The sequence below is a fragment of the Lucilia cuprina genome, chromosome 5 (genome assembly GCF_022045245.1).
Source record: "Lucilia cuprina isolate Lc7/37 chromosome 5, ASM2204524v1, whole genome shotgun sequence".
In the NCBI taxonomy this organism is placed as follows: Eukaryota; Metazoa; Arthropoda; class Insecta; order Diptera; family Calliphoridae; genus Lucilia; species Lucilia cuprina.
The window spans coordinates 50,230,189-50,243,316 of record NC_060953.1 but is presented as its reverse complement, the minus strand read 5'-3'; the positions used below and the strand labels follow the sequence as shown (position 1 = coordinate 50,243,316).

Here is a 13,128-nt window from a genome sequence, read left to right as displayed (position 1 = left end):
TTCTAATTTTGTGCAATTCAAAATATTTATATTCACACATCCCTGCATGAATAAAAAAAACACTTATAATAATAACACTAAGTGCAATTGCAGCTGTTATTGCAACGGCTTATGATTTCTTGGTATAACTATATGGCAGCACCAAGAACTAGAAATATTTTTGCTAACGTAGACATAAAGCTGATGCATATTATGGTTGCCAATGCAACAAAGCTGCTTGTTTGGTTGCCCTAACAATGTTTATTTATAATAATAATAATGATAAAAAACAAATAAACATAAGTAAAAACATGAAAAGAATTAAAACTAAACTGAACATACTCAATTCAAATGATTGACATTTCAATTTTGTAAAAAATAAAATAGAACAACATGGTTTTAAACAAACTGTCGAATTTAACTGAAATCGTTTAAAGAAAGATATAAATAATAAAATAAAAAATATTAAATATATCTATAGAATTTAAATAAATATTTAAAGACAACCACAAAAAAAAAAAAACAATAGACTTCATCATCATCACTAGCAGCAGCAGCAGCATGAAGAAAGTCATAAAGACACAACCTGAAAAACGTCCATATTGCAAACCGCAGCGACGTCAAAAAATCATTAATCGTCCAGCCGAGGAAGCTCTTTGTAAAACTGAACGTAAAACTTTAGTGGCTGCTCAGTTAAAACCACGACCTTTGGTCGACTGTCCATTCTATAATTTAAAATATAAATACGATGAATTACCACTGGATCCGGTTAAAGAGTTTATCATAGAGAAAATTTGTAAATCAAAAAATTCACTCACTATTCATTATATGAAATAAACATTTCTTTTAATTATTTGCAGCTCACATGCAATCGAATGCCATAACCGGGCGTTGTAATAAAGAATTGGAATTTCATCAATATGATATTGAGAATGTTGTTGCATTGCAAAGTGATGAATGCGCTGATGATTATACTAATAATGATGTTGATGACAATTTACTAAAATTACAATTGAAAGACATTGTTATGCCACAGAAATTCGAAATGCTTCGTAATAAGAAACTGCATTTCTATGGTTTTGATGGTAAGTGAATTAATTTTATTATGTATAAAAACTTAATGTTTTAATTAGTTAATTTAAAAGTGGAAAGTGCTTCAGTTTTAATATCTTATTTCATTTTTAAGAGAAAAAGCTTAACAGTTTTCTTTTTTAAAGAAAACTTCTATAAGTTTTATTTAGATTCGAAATTAGATGAGAATCCATACAAGGGTACTTCTTGGTACTTTTTCATTTAAAAAAGGTACTTTTCGAATTTTCTATAATAATGAACTCAGAAACATAAAATAATAATATAGAGCAAGGATTAGATGAGAACACATCAAAAAGGATTTTTAGTACCTTTTCGTTCTACAAAAGGTACTTTTTAAATTTTTTATAATAATGAACCCTGAAAAATGAAATTAAGAATATAGAACAAGCATTAGATGAGAACACATCAATAGATATTTTTTTTGTACTTTTTCGTTCTACAAAAGGTACTTTTTAAATTTTCTGTAATATTAAACCAAGAATAATGAAATTAAATATGAATAGTCGGAATTAGGTGAAAACCGAAAAAAGTGAACATTTTGGTACTTTTTTGTTTTTAAAAAGTTACTTTTTAAATTTTCTATAATATTGAAGAAATATGAAATTAAGTACGTAGAGTTTGAATTAGGTGTGAATCCATAAAAGATAACTTTTGGGTACATTTTCGTTTTTCAAAAGGTACTTTTTTGAATTATCTATAATATTGAATCTAGAAACATGAAATTAAGCATGTTGAGCCCGAAGTGTTAGTAAAAGAGGACTTTTTGGAACCGACTGTTTTTTTTTAGCGCACTATGGTGAAGGGTATATAAGATTAGGCATAGCCGAATTTTGAACTCTTACTTGTTTTTTATATTAAATCTTTCCTTACAATAGAAAATTTCTTTTTCTATAAAAAATGTCTCTTTTTCTATATAAACTTCTCTAGATTACATTTTTTTTATTAAAAAATTTGCAAGCATTTCAATATTTTTTGTTAGTTTTTATGAAATTTTCTATTTTCTATAGAAAATTTTCGAAAATTTCCCTTTTATTAGAAAATTCTCTATTTTTTATAGAATATTTTAAAAATTTTTCTTTTCTAAAGATTTTTTAAATTTCTCTATCACACAGATAATTTTTGAAAAATATTCTCTATTTTATAGATAAGTTTTGAAATTTGCTCTTTTCTATAGAAATTTTTTGAAAAATTCTTTTTTTTTGTATAAAAATTATTACACTACACTGTTTTTAAAGAAAATTATCGAAAATATCTATTCGTTATTGAAATATATTATTTTTACAGATAATTTTTAAAATTTTGTCTTTCTGATAGAAAAATTTTAATTATTTTTCTTTAATAGTAAATATTCTATTTTTTGTACCAAATTTTTAAAATTTTCTATACATTTTTTTTAAATTTCTCTTTATAAAAAGTTGTTGGGATTTTTTAGTTTTTAAAGAAAATTTTTCATTTTTATAAAAAAATGTATTCTTATTATAGAACATTTTGGTCAGACTAGAGCGCCGCATAATCTGGTACTACGGGTGGCCAGTTGCTCGCAGGACTATGTCCTGGCTGGTCAGTTGGTTGAGTTTCCTTCAGGATCCATGTAGTGGCTGTGGTTTAAACCCACAATTCGCGGGGAGAGTAAGTGGCGGTTAAAAGACTGATATATTCAGAGTATACTCTAGATATATTCAGAGTATACTTTGTTCATATCAGATTTACCACAGTGTGTTCCTATGAGTAAGAATAATGTCTACGGCTTATTGATGGATCGTACTTCGGTCCACCGGTTACGTCTCTAGGTGCTGTTGTCGAAACAACAGAGCCCATCCAATGGTCAGAGATTAGATATCTCGAGTACTCCAGCAAAGTACTTGTGTATGGACCGGTTGAAGTCAATGTACAAAAATTGCCACCTGAGTTCTTCATTGAAGAACAAAGGGGATGAAAAAGACCACCGTGATATAAGGCCGTCAAGGCTTATCGGACATGCCCCACAAATTTTTGAAAATTTATTTTTTATATAGAAAAGTTTCAAAAATGTCTTTTTTATAGAGACATTTTCTTATTGGAAATTTTCGAAAAGTTATATTTTTACAGAATTTGTTTTTTTTTAGAATATTTATACCCTACACCTCTAAAGTGGTGAAAGAAATTTCTCTTTTTAAAGAAAAGTTTTGAAAATTTCCCATTTTATATAGAATTACTTTTTTTATAAGAAAAAAAAACTTTATAGAAAATTTTCGAAATGTTATCTTTTTACAAAAATTTCTTCTTTTCTAGAATATTTTTTAAAATAAAACTTTTTGTAGAATTGAAAATTTTTTAAAATCAATTTACTTTAAAATTTTTCCATGAAAGTCGCTTTTGATAATCTGCACGTTAAACAAAAAACTTAAGAAAATTCCCAGTTTTTTACAAAATGTTTTCTGTGTTTAGTTTATTTAAAATTTGTATGTAAATAACATGTTTAATACTATAAGTATCATTAGCACTATTAAAACTCTAATGGGCGTAAAATGTCCTTTTTAAACTTTTTGTTATGTTTATAAAACATTTATTTTTCCCTTTGTTTATGGTATTTTTTTTAGTTTCCCCTTTTTCGTGTTGCTCTTTTTTTGTTAATGTATTTAAAAATGCATCCATACATAAATATATTTATTGAGCATATAGACATAAATATTTAAATAACCACTTGAATAATATTAAAATATATACATATTTTTTTATGATTATTATTAATCTACATTTGAATATTTTTTGTTCTTCCGTATTTTATTATGTTTAATAAAAATAAAAGAACATACACAAAAAAAACATATTTACTATCAATACAAATTTTCAAATGTAACACATTTTACACATAATATAAAAAATTTTACAGATGTTTTAACAAAAAAATTTAAAAAAAGTCAGTATTGTAATATGAAAGAAGAAAAAAAAATGTTATATAAAAATTTATATAAAAGGTAAAAATATTATACCGTAGAAACATAACAATTTATTTTATATTTTCTTATTTTTTTATAATATTTCAGAATTTTTTTAATGCACATTTTACTATTAAAAACAAAAATAAAAATAAAATAAAATGAACGGTAGTGAAGTGTACAATAGTTTATAGAACAACAGCATTAGCTGGACATAAGTAGAGTTTGAAAGGACCTTTAGAGGTGAGTGAGGGTGTTGTAAATATAGAAAACGTACAAAATTTATAATATTTAATATTATTGTTGCTTTTGAAAGTGGACAATACAGTATTTACTAAAAAAATATTCTTATTGTTAAATTTTATGTAACTTAGCAGTTCAGTTTTAGCATTGTGTTAGTCTATTAGACTTGGGATGGCGGGTTTGATTCCTGCCGTAGTCTTTACTTAAATTTACAATAGATAAATCAATTTGTAGTCTTGAGGGTAATGATTATATTTTCAATAATAATTACATTTGATGTATAAGTAATTGAAATTTTTACAATTACAATGACAAATGAATATTATTAAAAATAGGAAATTAAAAATATTTTCTATACCTTTAACCATCATGTTGGTTAAAAATTTTGACAACATATTTAATAGAGTGTATAAAATATAAAACGACCATCTAAAGACTATTAATATTGTATTTAAAACCAAAAAAAAAATTCAAAAAATGTAAAAAAAGTTGAAATAAATGTTAAAATATGAAACAACATATGAGCACATTCAATACATAAGTTAAAGAAAGCAAATAACCCGTAACATCATATTTGAGTGAACGGGCCATGCAGCCATATATACGTTTTACTTAAAACAGTGGGTGATAAAAACAATTTAATATTTTCTATAAAAAAGAAATTAATTGCGAAAATTTAAAGAGAAATATAAAATAAAATAAAATAATTGTTAGAAGATTTTTTAAGAAAAAAGTGAAAATGTTCTAACAACAAGGAACCCAGCAAAATCTTCACTTACCCGTTTTTTACAGAAGAGAATATTTTTAAAAATTTCCCAAGAAACAAGAAAACTTGTTTACAGAACAGACAATTTTTGGAAAATTTGCCATAATAAAAGAAGAAATTTGTTTAATAGAATTTAGTATCATATCTTACAAATTTTCAATATTTTCTTCAAAATGTAAGAATTTTAAAGATTTTCAATAAAAAGGGAGAATTTCCATTTTTTTTTTCGCGAAGAGGAAGAAATTTGAAAATTTATTATTATTAAAAAACAAAACCTCATGATCTTTCAAATAAGAGAGTTAAATATCTATGAAGAAAATTTTCTATGGAACGGATAAATTTTGAAAATTTTCAATAAAAATATTGAATATTTTTGATCATCAGGGAAATTTTCCAATAAAAAGAGAAACATTTTAAAAATTTTCTCAAACAAGAAAATAGTTTGAAAATTTTCCTAAAAAAAAATCCTATAAAAAGTAAAAATATTCGAAATTTTTCTATTAAAATTAAAAATGTTTGGAAATTTTCGATAGAAATTTAAAATTATTATAATTTTCATAAAAAAGTTAATATGCTCGAAAGAGAAACATAATAACTCTTTAATAAAGATAAATTAAAAAAAAAGTGAAAAAGTTCGAATAATACATTGATTTTCTATAAAAAATTAGAATTTCGAAGATTTTGAATAAATAAAGTAAAATAAAGAGATTATTTGAAACTATTTGATAAAGATTTTTAATCAAAAGGAGAAATTTAAAATAAATAGAAATCAAATAAAAACACGAAAAGTGCTTGAAAATTTTATAAAAAATCAAAATCTATCAAAAGAGAAAATTCTCTAAAAAAAGTGCAAATGTTTTCCTTTGTAAAAATATCCGATAATTTTTCGTAACAAAAATTTTCTGTAAAAAGAGAAAATGTTTAAAAATTATCTGTAAAAAGAATAAAATTTTAAAAATGTCTATAAAAAGAGAACATATTCAAAACTTTCCATTAACAGTGAAAATTTAAAAATGTTCATTAAAAAGAGAAAATTTTCGAAAATTGTTTGTAAAAGTGCAAATGTTAAAGAAGAATTCCTGTAAAAAGAGAACATGTTCGAAAATAATCTGTAAAACGAGAAAAAAAAATTTTAAAAATGAGAAAAAAAATGTTCGAAAATTATATGTAAAACGAGAATATGTTCGAAAATGTATAATTAAAGAACAATTCTTAGAAAATTTAAAAAGAAAATTGTCTTTGAAATATTGAATTTTTTCTATAAAATGGAAAAATTTTTAAATTTTTTAAGAGAATGAGTTGGAAAATTTTCCAGTAAAAGTTAAAGCATTCCAAAACATTTATAATAAAACAAATTTCAATAATAAGGGACATTATTTAAAAATTCATTTTAAAAAGATATTATGTTCAAAAATGTTGTTCCTGAAAGGAAAAATCTATTAAATCTAAGAAATTCTATAAAAAATTAAAATGTTTGAAAATTTTCTATAAAATAGAAAATTTTGAACATTTCCTGTAAAAAGAGAATATTTTTGAAACATGTTTTTAAAAATTAGTTATAAAGTTGCATGTAGAGATACAAAAATTTATAAAAAAAATAGAAAATGTAAAAAAATTGATTGTAAAACGACGATAAGTAAGAATGACTATACATCCGAACATATGATACCCTACACCAGTGAAAAATGTGGATTATTTTTAATAACAATTCTTTTCGCTCACATTAAAGTTATTTAAACAATTTTTATCGTAATACTTGCATTTATTGAATTTTAAATTATTTTCTGAAGAGACTATGTGTGGGGGCAAGGGTCAAATGAATGCTGATCCTTACGAAAATTACCAGTAATTTTAACCCAGCAAAAAAAGAACTTGAAATGAAGCGAAAAAGAAATAGTATTTACTCCATGGAAGTATTAAAATAGTCCTCAAGAAGTTATGATTTTAACACAGGCTTCTCACAGGAGATATGTTATTTTTATTTGTTTCCAAATTCATTTTCAAGAAGTAATTTTTATTTTATATTTTTGGAAGTTATTAGAAAGTTAAATTGTAATATTATAAAATACAACTAATTTGACTTTAATAGTATTAACATAAAAAATTGCACACATTAATCAATTAACTCCAAAATAATATTGGTTTAATTAAAAAAATTTCAGTACAAATAAATATACCTTCAATTTAAAAAATAGATTCTTTTCGCTTCTTCGGACGACATTAAAAATCATTTCCGCAGAAGGTAAAATAATGCACTTGTTTACTTCAATGTTATTCCTGTGAAAGTACTTCGTTTTATTTTTTTTATTTATTTTTTTTTTATTTTTTTGCTTTGAAGTAGAGCAGATTTTCGTAGATGTACTATACTAGAACATTAAACATAATAATGGGCTTAAAAGCGCTATTTTATTTTTTCTGTAGGCTTTGTCCTTGGGTCAAAAAAACATTTGAACATTGCGACCAGCAGTTTGATTACAAGGTACTTAGGTAATTCGATTCAGAAAATGACTCATAGCACAAATCCAATATAGCTTCGCTACTGAATTGGTGTAGGGTAAACAAATTTCTAACATAAGAAAACATTTTCTTAAAAAAAAATTAATACAATTTTCCATAAAAACAAAAATTTTACATAATTATTTTTTAATAGAAAATGTTAAAAGAATTTACTTTCACTGTATATACACTTCTCCAGCTCCTACATAAATACATATAAACATTTATCTGATATTTCCCGAAGGAGTACATGCCATTAAAATGTTTATTTGTAGTTGTATTTTATTGTTGTTTATTTTAGTTGTTGCTGTTGGTACGTTTGATGTTATTTTTTCTCTTGTTGCTGTAGTTATTATAGTAGAATATACTCCCAAATAATAGAGTGTGTGAATTTTATTTAAAATTGAGTCAAAAGTATTCTCAATGCAACACTGGTACATTTCAATATGACGACAATGTTGACTGACTCACGATGAACTTCTTTCTTTTATTTTTTTTCTAACATCTTGTGTTTGTTTTTTCTCCAATACTATTAGTATTTTGTTTGCAGCACGAATTTTAGTCATTTTAAATATTGGCATGTCGTATATACAACATTTTTTTAATATTTTTATTGATAAAAAGATGATAATTTTTTTATTATTTTTTATACATATATATATTTTTCTTTTGTAAAATATTTATAAGAATCTATAAAACGAAACTTATACTCACATGCACCCATAAACAAGCAAACAAACAATAATATTTAAAATGAAAAAATAATAAAGAGTCAGAAGTAATAATAACAGAAGTAGAAGAAAGGGGGGGAAAATGTCATAAAGTGGTGAGTCGAAATGGAGTTGGTGATGATTATTATTGCTCGAATGGTTGGGTGGTCTCTTCAGATTGTCATAAAAATAAAGTTGTCTCATAAAAGTTATTACTTTAGAGGATATTCTGTGTTTTCATATTCATATTAAATATATAAATATTTAATAAATACTAAAGGTATTTTGATATTTATGAGTAGTTTAAAAATGAAATAAAATTGAATAAAATATGTAATTTTCAAAAACTTTTTTAAATTATTTTCTTTTTTAAAGGAAATTTTTAGAAAATATTGTATTTTTTAAGAAAATAATTTTTAAGTTTTTCGTTTTTTACAATTATTTGTTATAGAAATTTTCTAAAAATATTATTTTTATTTAAAATTTCTTTTTGTTAAAAATCTTTGTAAAAAATTGAATTTTTTTAAATGAAATTTTATTAAATTGTTTTTAGTATAGACAATTTATCGCTTCTCTTAAAAAAATCTCAAAAACGTTTCATTTTCGTTTTCGAATATACAAAGAAATAAAATCCTTATATTGGCGAAAATGTATTTTCTTTTTAAAAAGTTCTTTTCAATAAATAAAATTTTATTAAATTTATCGCTTCTCTTAAAAAAAATCTCAAAAATGTTTCATTATTGTTCTTGAATATACAAAGGAATACAATCCTTATATATTCGCGAAAATTTATTTCCTTTCTAAGCATGTTCTCTTTAATGTATTTTTCTGTTCTAGAATTCTCAAAAAATTTAAAAAATTTCACAAATATTTTAATTACAATATTCTAGACAATTTAAAAAAGGTTGTTTTGTATCCTAGACAATTTAACAAAATTGTTTTCTTAGAAATTTTTTGACAAATTTTTGATAAATTCGCAAATATTTATCTTTTTGTTAAAAATTTAATTCATATTCTCGTTCTCGAATATATTCTTTTCTTTCTAAAAAAAGTTCCCAAAAATATATCTTTTTGTTACAAAATTTTTCTTTTTCATATAAAATTTGAAGAAGTTTTTGAAAAACAGAATTCTAGAAAATTGCAAAAGAGGAATTTTTTAAGAAATATTTTTCTTTGAAAGTTTTTGAAAATTCTGCAATTTTTTAATTACAAGTTTTTTCGTAGAAAAGTAACTTATTGAAAAGGGTATATATTAGTTTGTCCTTCCATTTGTTACGTCTATAATAGCGATGACGTCTGTCTGTGTGTATGTTGAAATCAGAAGACTCCAGATATCTCAGATATTCGATTCTTAAATAACTCTATGAGGCACACGATTGGAAAGAATACTCATTAATCAATAAAGAAGATATGAGCAAAAATCAGATACAACATCTGCAAATTTCATCAAAAAAAGATATTTTTTTATTCATGGTCAGACATGACTTATGAAAGAGTCCATTTTTTGTGTAGACATTTGTTTTAATTCAATACTTTAGAATCAACAATAAAATTGGTTTTGAATTTTTGGTAAGTTAAGGCTGTTTGCGTTTCAGGTGACAATATATTCTGTTTTTATTAGATTCTATGATAATTTATCCCTGTCCGTACGTATGTCTGTTGAAATTTTGCACAGATACTTTCTGTTAATGCAGTTTGTTCGGTATTAAAAATGGGCAATATCGATTCACGATTTCTCCTACTCCTTCATGAAAATGACTTTATCGTTCGTAATTGTCTATGCTGCCTGTATAAGATCAACTTCAGAAAATGATTTTAACGCTTATTACCCCAAAAGTTTATAAAGAATCTTAAATAAGATTCACTCCAAAAAATTAATTTAAAGCTCAAAATCTTCTCCAAATTGCAGTAGTATTATAAAAAATGAAGTTTAGGATTGGGATCGGCCGATAACTAATCGGTTTCATTCTGAAAATTATTGAATGGTTGAATTAAATATACGAGTACGAGCGATGAAATTCGATACAAATAATCATTGTATAAACCACTGAGGATAGGTCTATAATTCACACTACCCTCTATATAAGCAGATATAATGATTAAATTCCATATCCCAGCAAAAACTTTCATTATCTAGTAAGCTAGAATGTAAATATGGAATTACGTAGAAACGAGAAACGAGGTTCAAATAATATATAGCTACATTAAATAAATTAATAATTGGCTACTAATTTGTTACAATTAAACCTACAAATATGTTATGTGATAGCTAGTTATTTTGGGCCGAATTTGTTTGTAGAAAGCAAAAAAAATTCTTAGCCGGGATTTGTACCCAGGCATTCAGTTGTTTTCTATGTTTCACACTCCAGCCGCTTACTCGATGCTCCATTAACATGTTGCTTTTTATAATTTTGAGAATGACTTTTTACAGAAAAATATAAATTAATGAACGCTCTAGACAATTGGGCTTTAACAAATCCAAATTGCTGTGTTCTTTACCAGTAATAACCTATTCAGCTTAATGCAATAATGTGGATGGTAATGAACACTCATTACCAAGTAATGTATAAAATAACTACTGACCATTACGAAAATTTTCAGATTTTTTTGCTGGGATAAATCTAATAAATAAGAAAATTGCTTCAATAATAACAAATTTTATTAATAAGGATGATTTGATGGTGGGTAAATAAGATTCCGCATGGTCGAATATCAAACTCTTGTTTATTATTTTATTGCAATCTAAAAAAAAACTCAATTAATTTAAGACTAGACTGTTAATATAAATAAAATTAAACTTTCAATTTTTTTAAAATTTATATTCAATATCACATGATAGTAATAATATGTAAATATATATTTTATTTTTTAATTTTAGTTTGTGATGATCCATGTCCCTGGCTAAACAAATATTTAAATGGTATGTTGACACACGAAACCTTGTGCTTTACTTTATTTGTATGATATTCATATATTTTTAATTAACAATCTAATTAATAAACATATTAAAACATGCATTTATATATGTATAGTTTTTTTTTACTTTTTTCCCCAGGGCACTTTTTTATAAATATATTAATTAACATAATTATTAAAAATATAAACAAATTGTTTGCAATTAATTTTTTCAACATTTTGTCTTTTTTTTGTGTGCAACACAGAACAACCTACCGAAGAGTCGGTTTTTGCGGTAACCCAAACTCTTTTAGATATATATTGCACCCGGCGAATACGTGTTTTTTATTTTAATTGTCGCACTAAATCTGCCATGTTTACCAATGAATTGAAAAAATTACATGGTGGTCCAACGGATATGATTGGTATGTATATACATACATATTAAAATGAAAATTACATTAATGTGGCATAAATTATTTGCAGGTGGTTATAGTACACCCTCAGCCAAACGTTTACGTTTGCCGGCGTTGAAACCACCAGGAAAAGTAAAAAAATTCAAGGCTGGTGATCATTATGCTTTGAGGACACCAGAGGGTAAGTCATATAAATTTATTTTCGAAAATTTTAAAAATATTTTAAAATTGCATCTAATTTAAATGAACATGATTTAAATTTGAAATAATTATTTCTGTAACATTCTTTAAACTCTAAAAATATTTAGAATGTCGCAATGAATTGGCACGTATGGGTAAAGTTATTGATGAATTAATAGCACCAACTTTACAACGTGCACAACAGCAGAATCAACAATCAAAAGACACAAGAGAGAAGAATCAACAACCTCTATGCAGTGAAACTAGAAGTAATAGGTGGCAAAAACATATTAAAAACAAAGTAAGTAAAATATTTGTAAAACTTGCAATGTCTCACATAAACGCCTTTAAATGAATGCCCATTAATGAGTAACTAAAGAATTTTCAACTCAAAACCTCATTCAAATATTTCAGCTTAAAAGCGTGGGTTATTTTAAAGCATCCATAATTAGTCGCAAGGACTTTGCAACAAATGAAGAATTTCTATTGCATTTGAAACGTATGGAAAAAGAGTAGGTTTATTGTAAAACCATCTAAATAAGTTAATAATTTTAATATATTTTTGTTTCTTTCTTTAAAGAAAATTCAAATATTTGGAAGGACTTTTACCAGTTGATCCGGAAGTTCAAAAAGCTATAATTTTAAAAGACTATAATGCTAGACTTGCAGAATCCAGCAGAAAATTTACACCTCAGGTGGAAAAACGTTACAAGTGTTTAATGAAACATGTAAGTTTCTTTCCAAATATAATTATGTTCAAGTGTTAGCTAGTTTAATATTATAGAAAACTTGAAAAAAATGTTAACATATTGTTAAGAAATAATTGATTTATTTTAACCAACAACAAGTTTCTTCTATGCCGTTTGTACTTATATAATCTTGATTATATGTTATTCAAATATAAAAGCCATTAATAACGAAAAAGTACCAAATAGTCTCCTTTCATGTTTCTATTTTCAATGTTTTAAAAAAAGTACCTTTTGAAGGGCGAAAAAGTACTAAAAAATATTTCTTAGTATTAAATAGCACCTGATTAGCATATCTATTTTTTACAAATTCTAAAATTAGTTTTATGCCCTTCATCTTCGAGATTCTACCGAACATGTTAATTTTATATATTCAGAATTCTCGGAGACGGCAATGTCGATTAAGCCATATCCTTAATGTCCTGCCATGTCCTGTCTGTCCGTATGTCTGTCTGTCTGTCTGTCTGTCTGTCTGTTTGTTTGTCTGTCTGTCTTTTAGTCTGTCTGTCTGCCTGTTCCCCCCGGGGGCATGTTACCTTGGCGAGACCTCCGCCTTGGTGTTATTGCAATCCCGGGGTATAAAGAGGGCCCAATACCTACAATCTGACCGGGATTGAAAAATTGGTGTTCTCAGTCTACTGCTTGGCTTAGTCCTTGCATAGATTGCCAGAGGTCAGACCAGAGCAC

The 13,128-nt window shown here is 25.4% G+C and overlaps 1 protein-coding gene across 1 annotated transcript in view; it reads left to right on the top strand.

Annotated features, from left to right (window-relative positions):
* Positions 1–386: 386 nt before the first annotated feature.
* Positions 387–13,128, top strand: part of LOC111680397 (dynein axonemal heavy chain 3) — a 110,243-nt gene continuing 97,501 nt past the window's right edge. The window contains exons 1-8 of the mRNA XM_046952533.1: positions 387–775; positions 840–1,064; positions 11,083–11,124; positions 11,366–11,524; positions 11,586–11,696; positions 11,824–11,996; positions 12,110–12,207; positions 12,276–12,423. Coding sequence (XP_046808489.1) covers positions 541–775; positions 840–1,064; positions 11,083–11,124; positions 11,366–11,524; positions 11,586–11,696; positions 11,824–11,996; positions 12,110–12,207; positions 12,276–12,423 — 1,191 coding nt within the window. The 5' untranslated portion in view covers positions 387–540. The remainder of the gene's footprint in view (positions 776–839; positions 1,065–11,082; positions 11,125–11,365; positions 11,525–11,585; positions 11,697–11,823; positions 11,997–12,109; positions 12,208–12,275; positions 12,424–13,128) is intronic.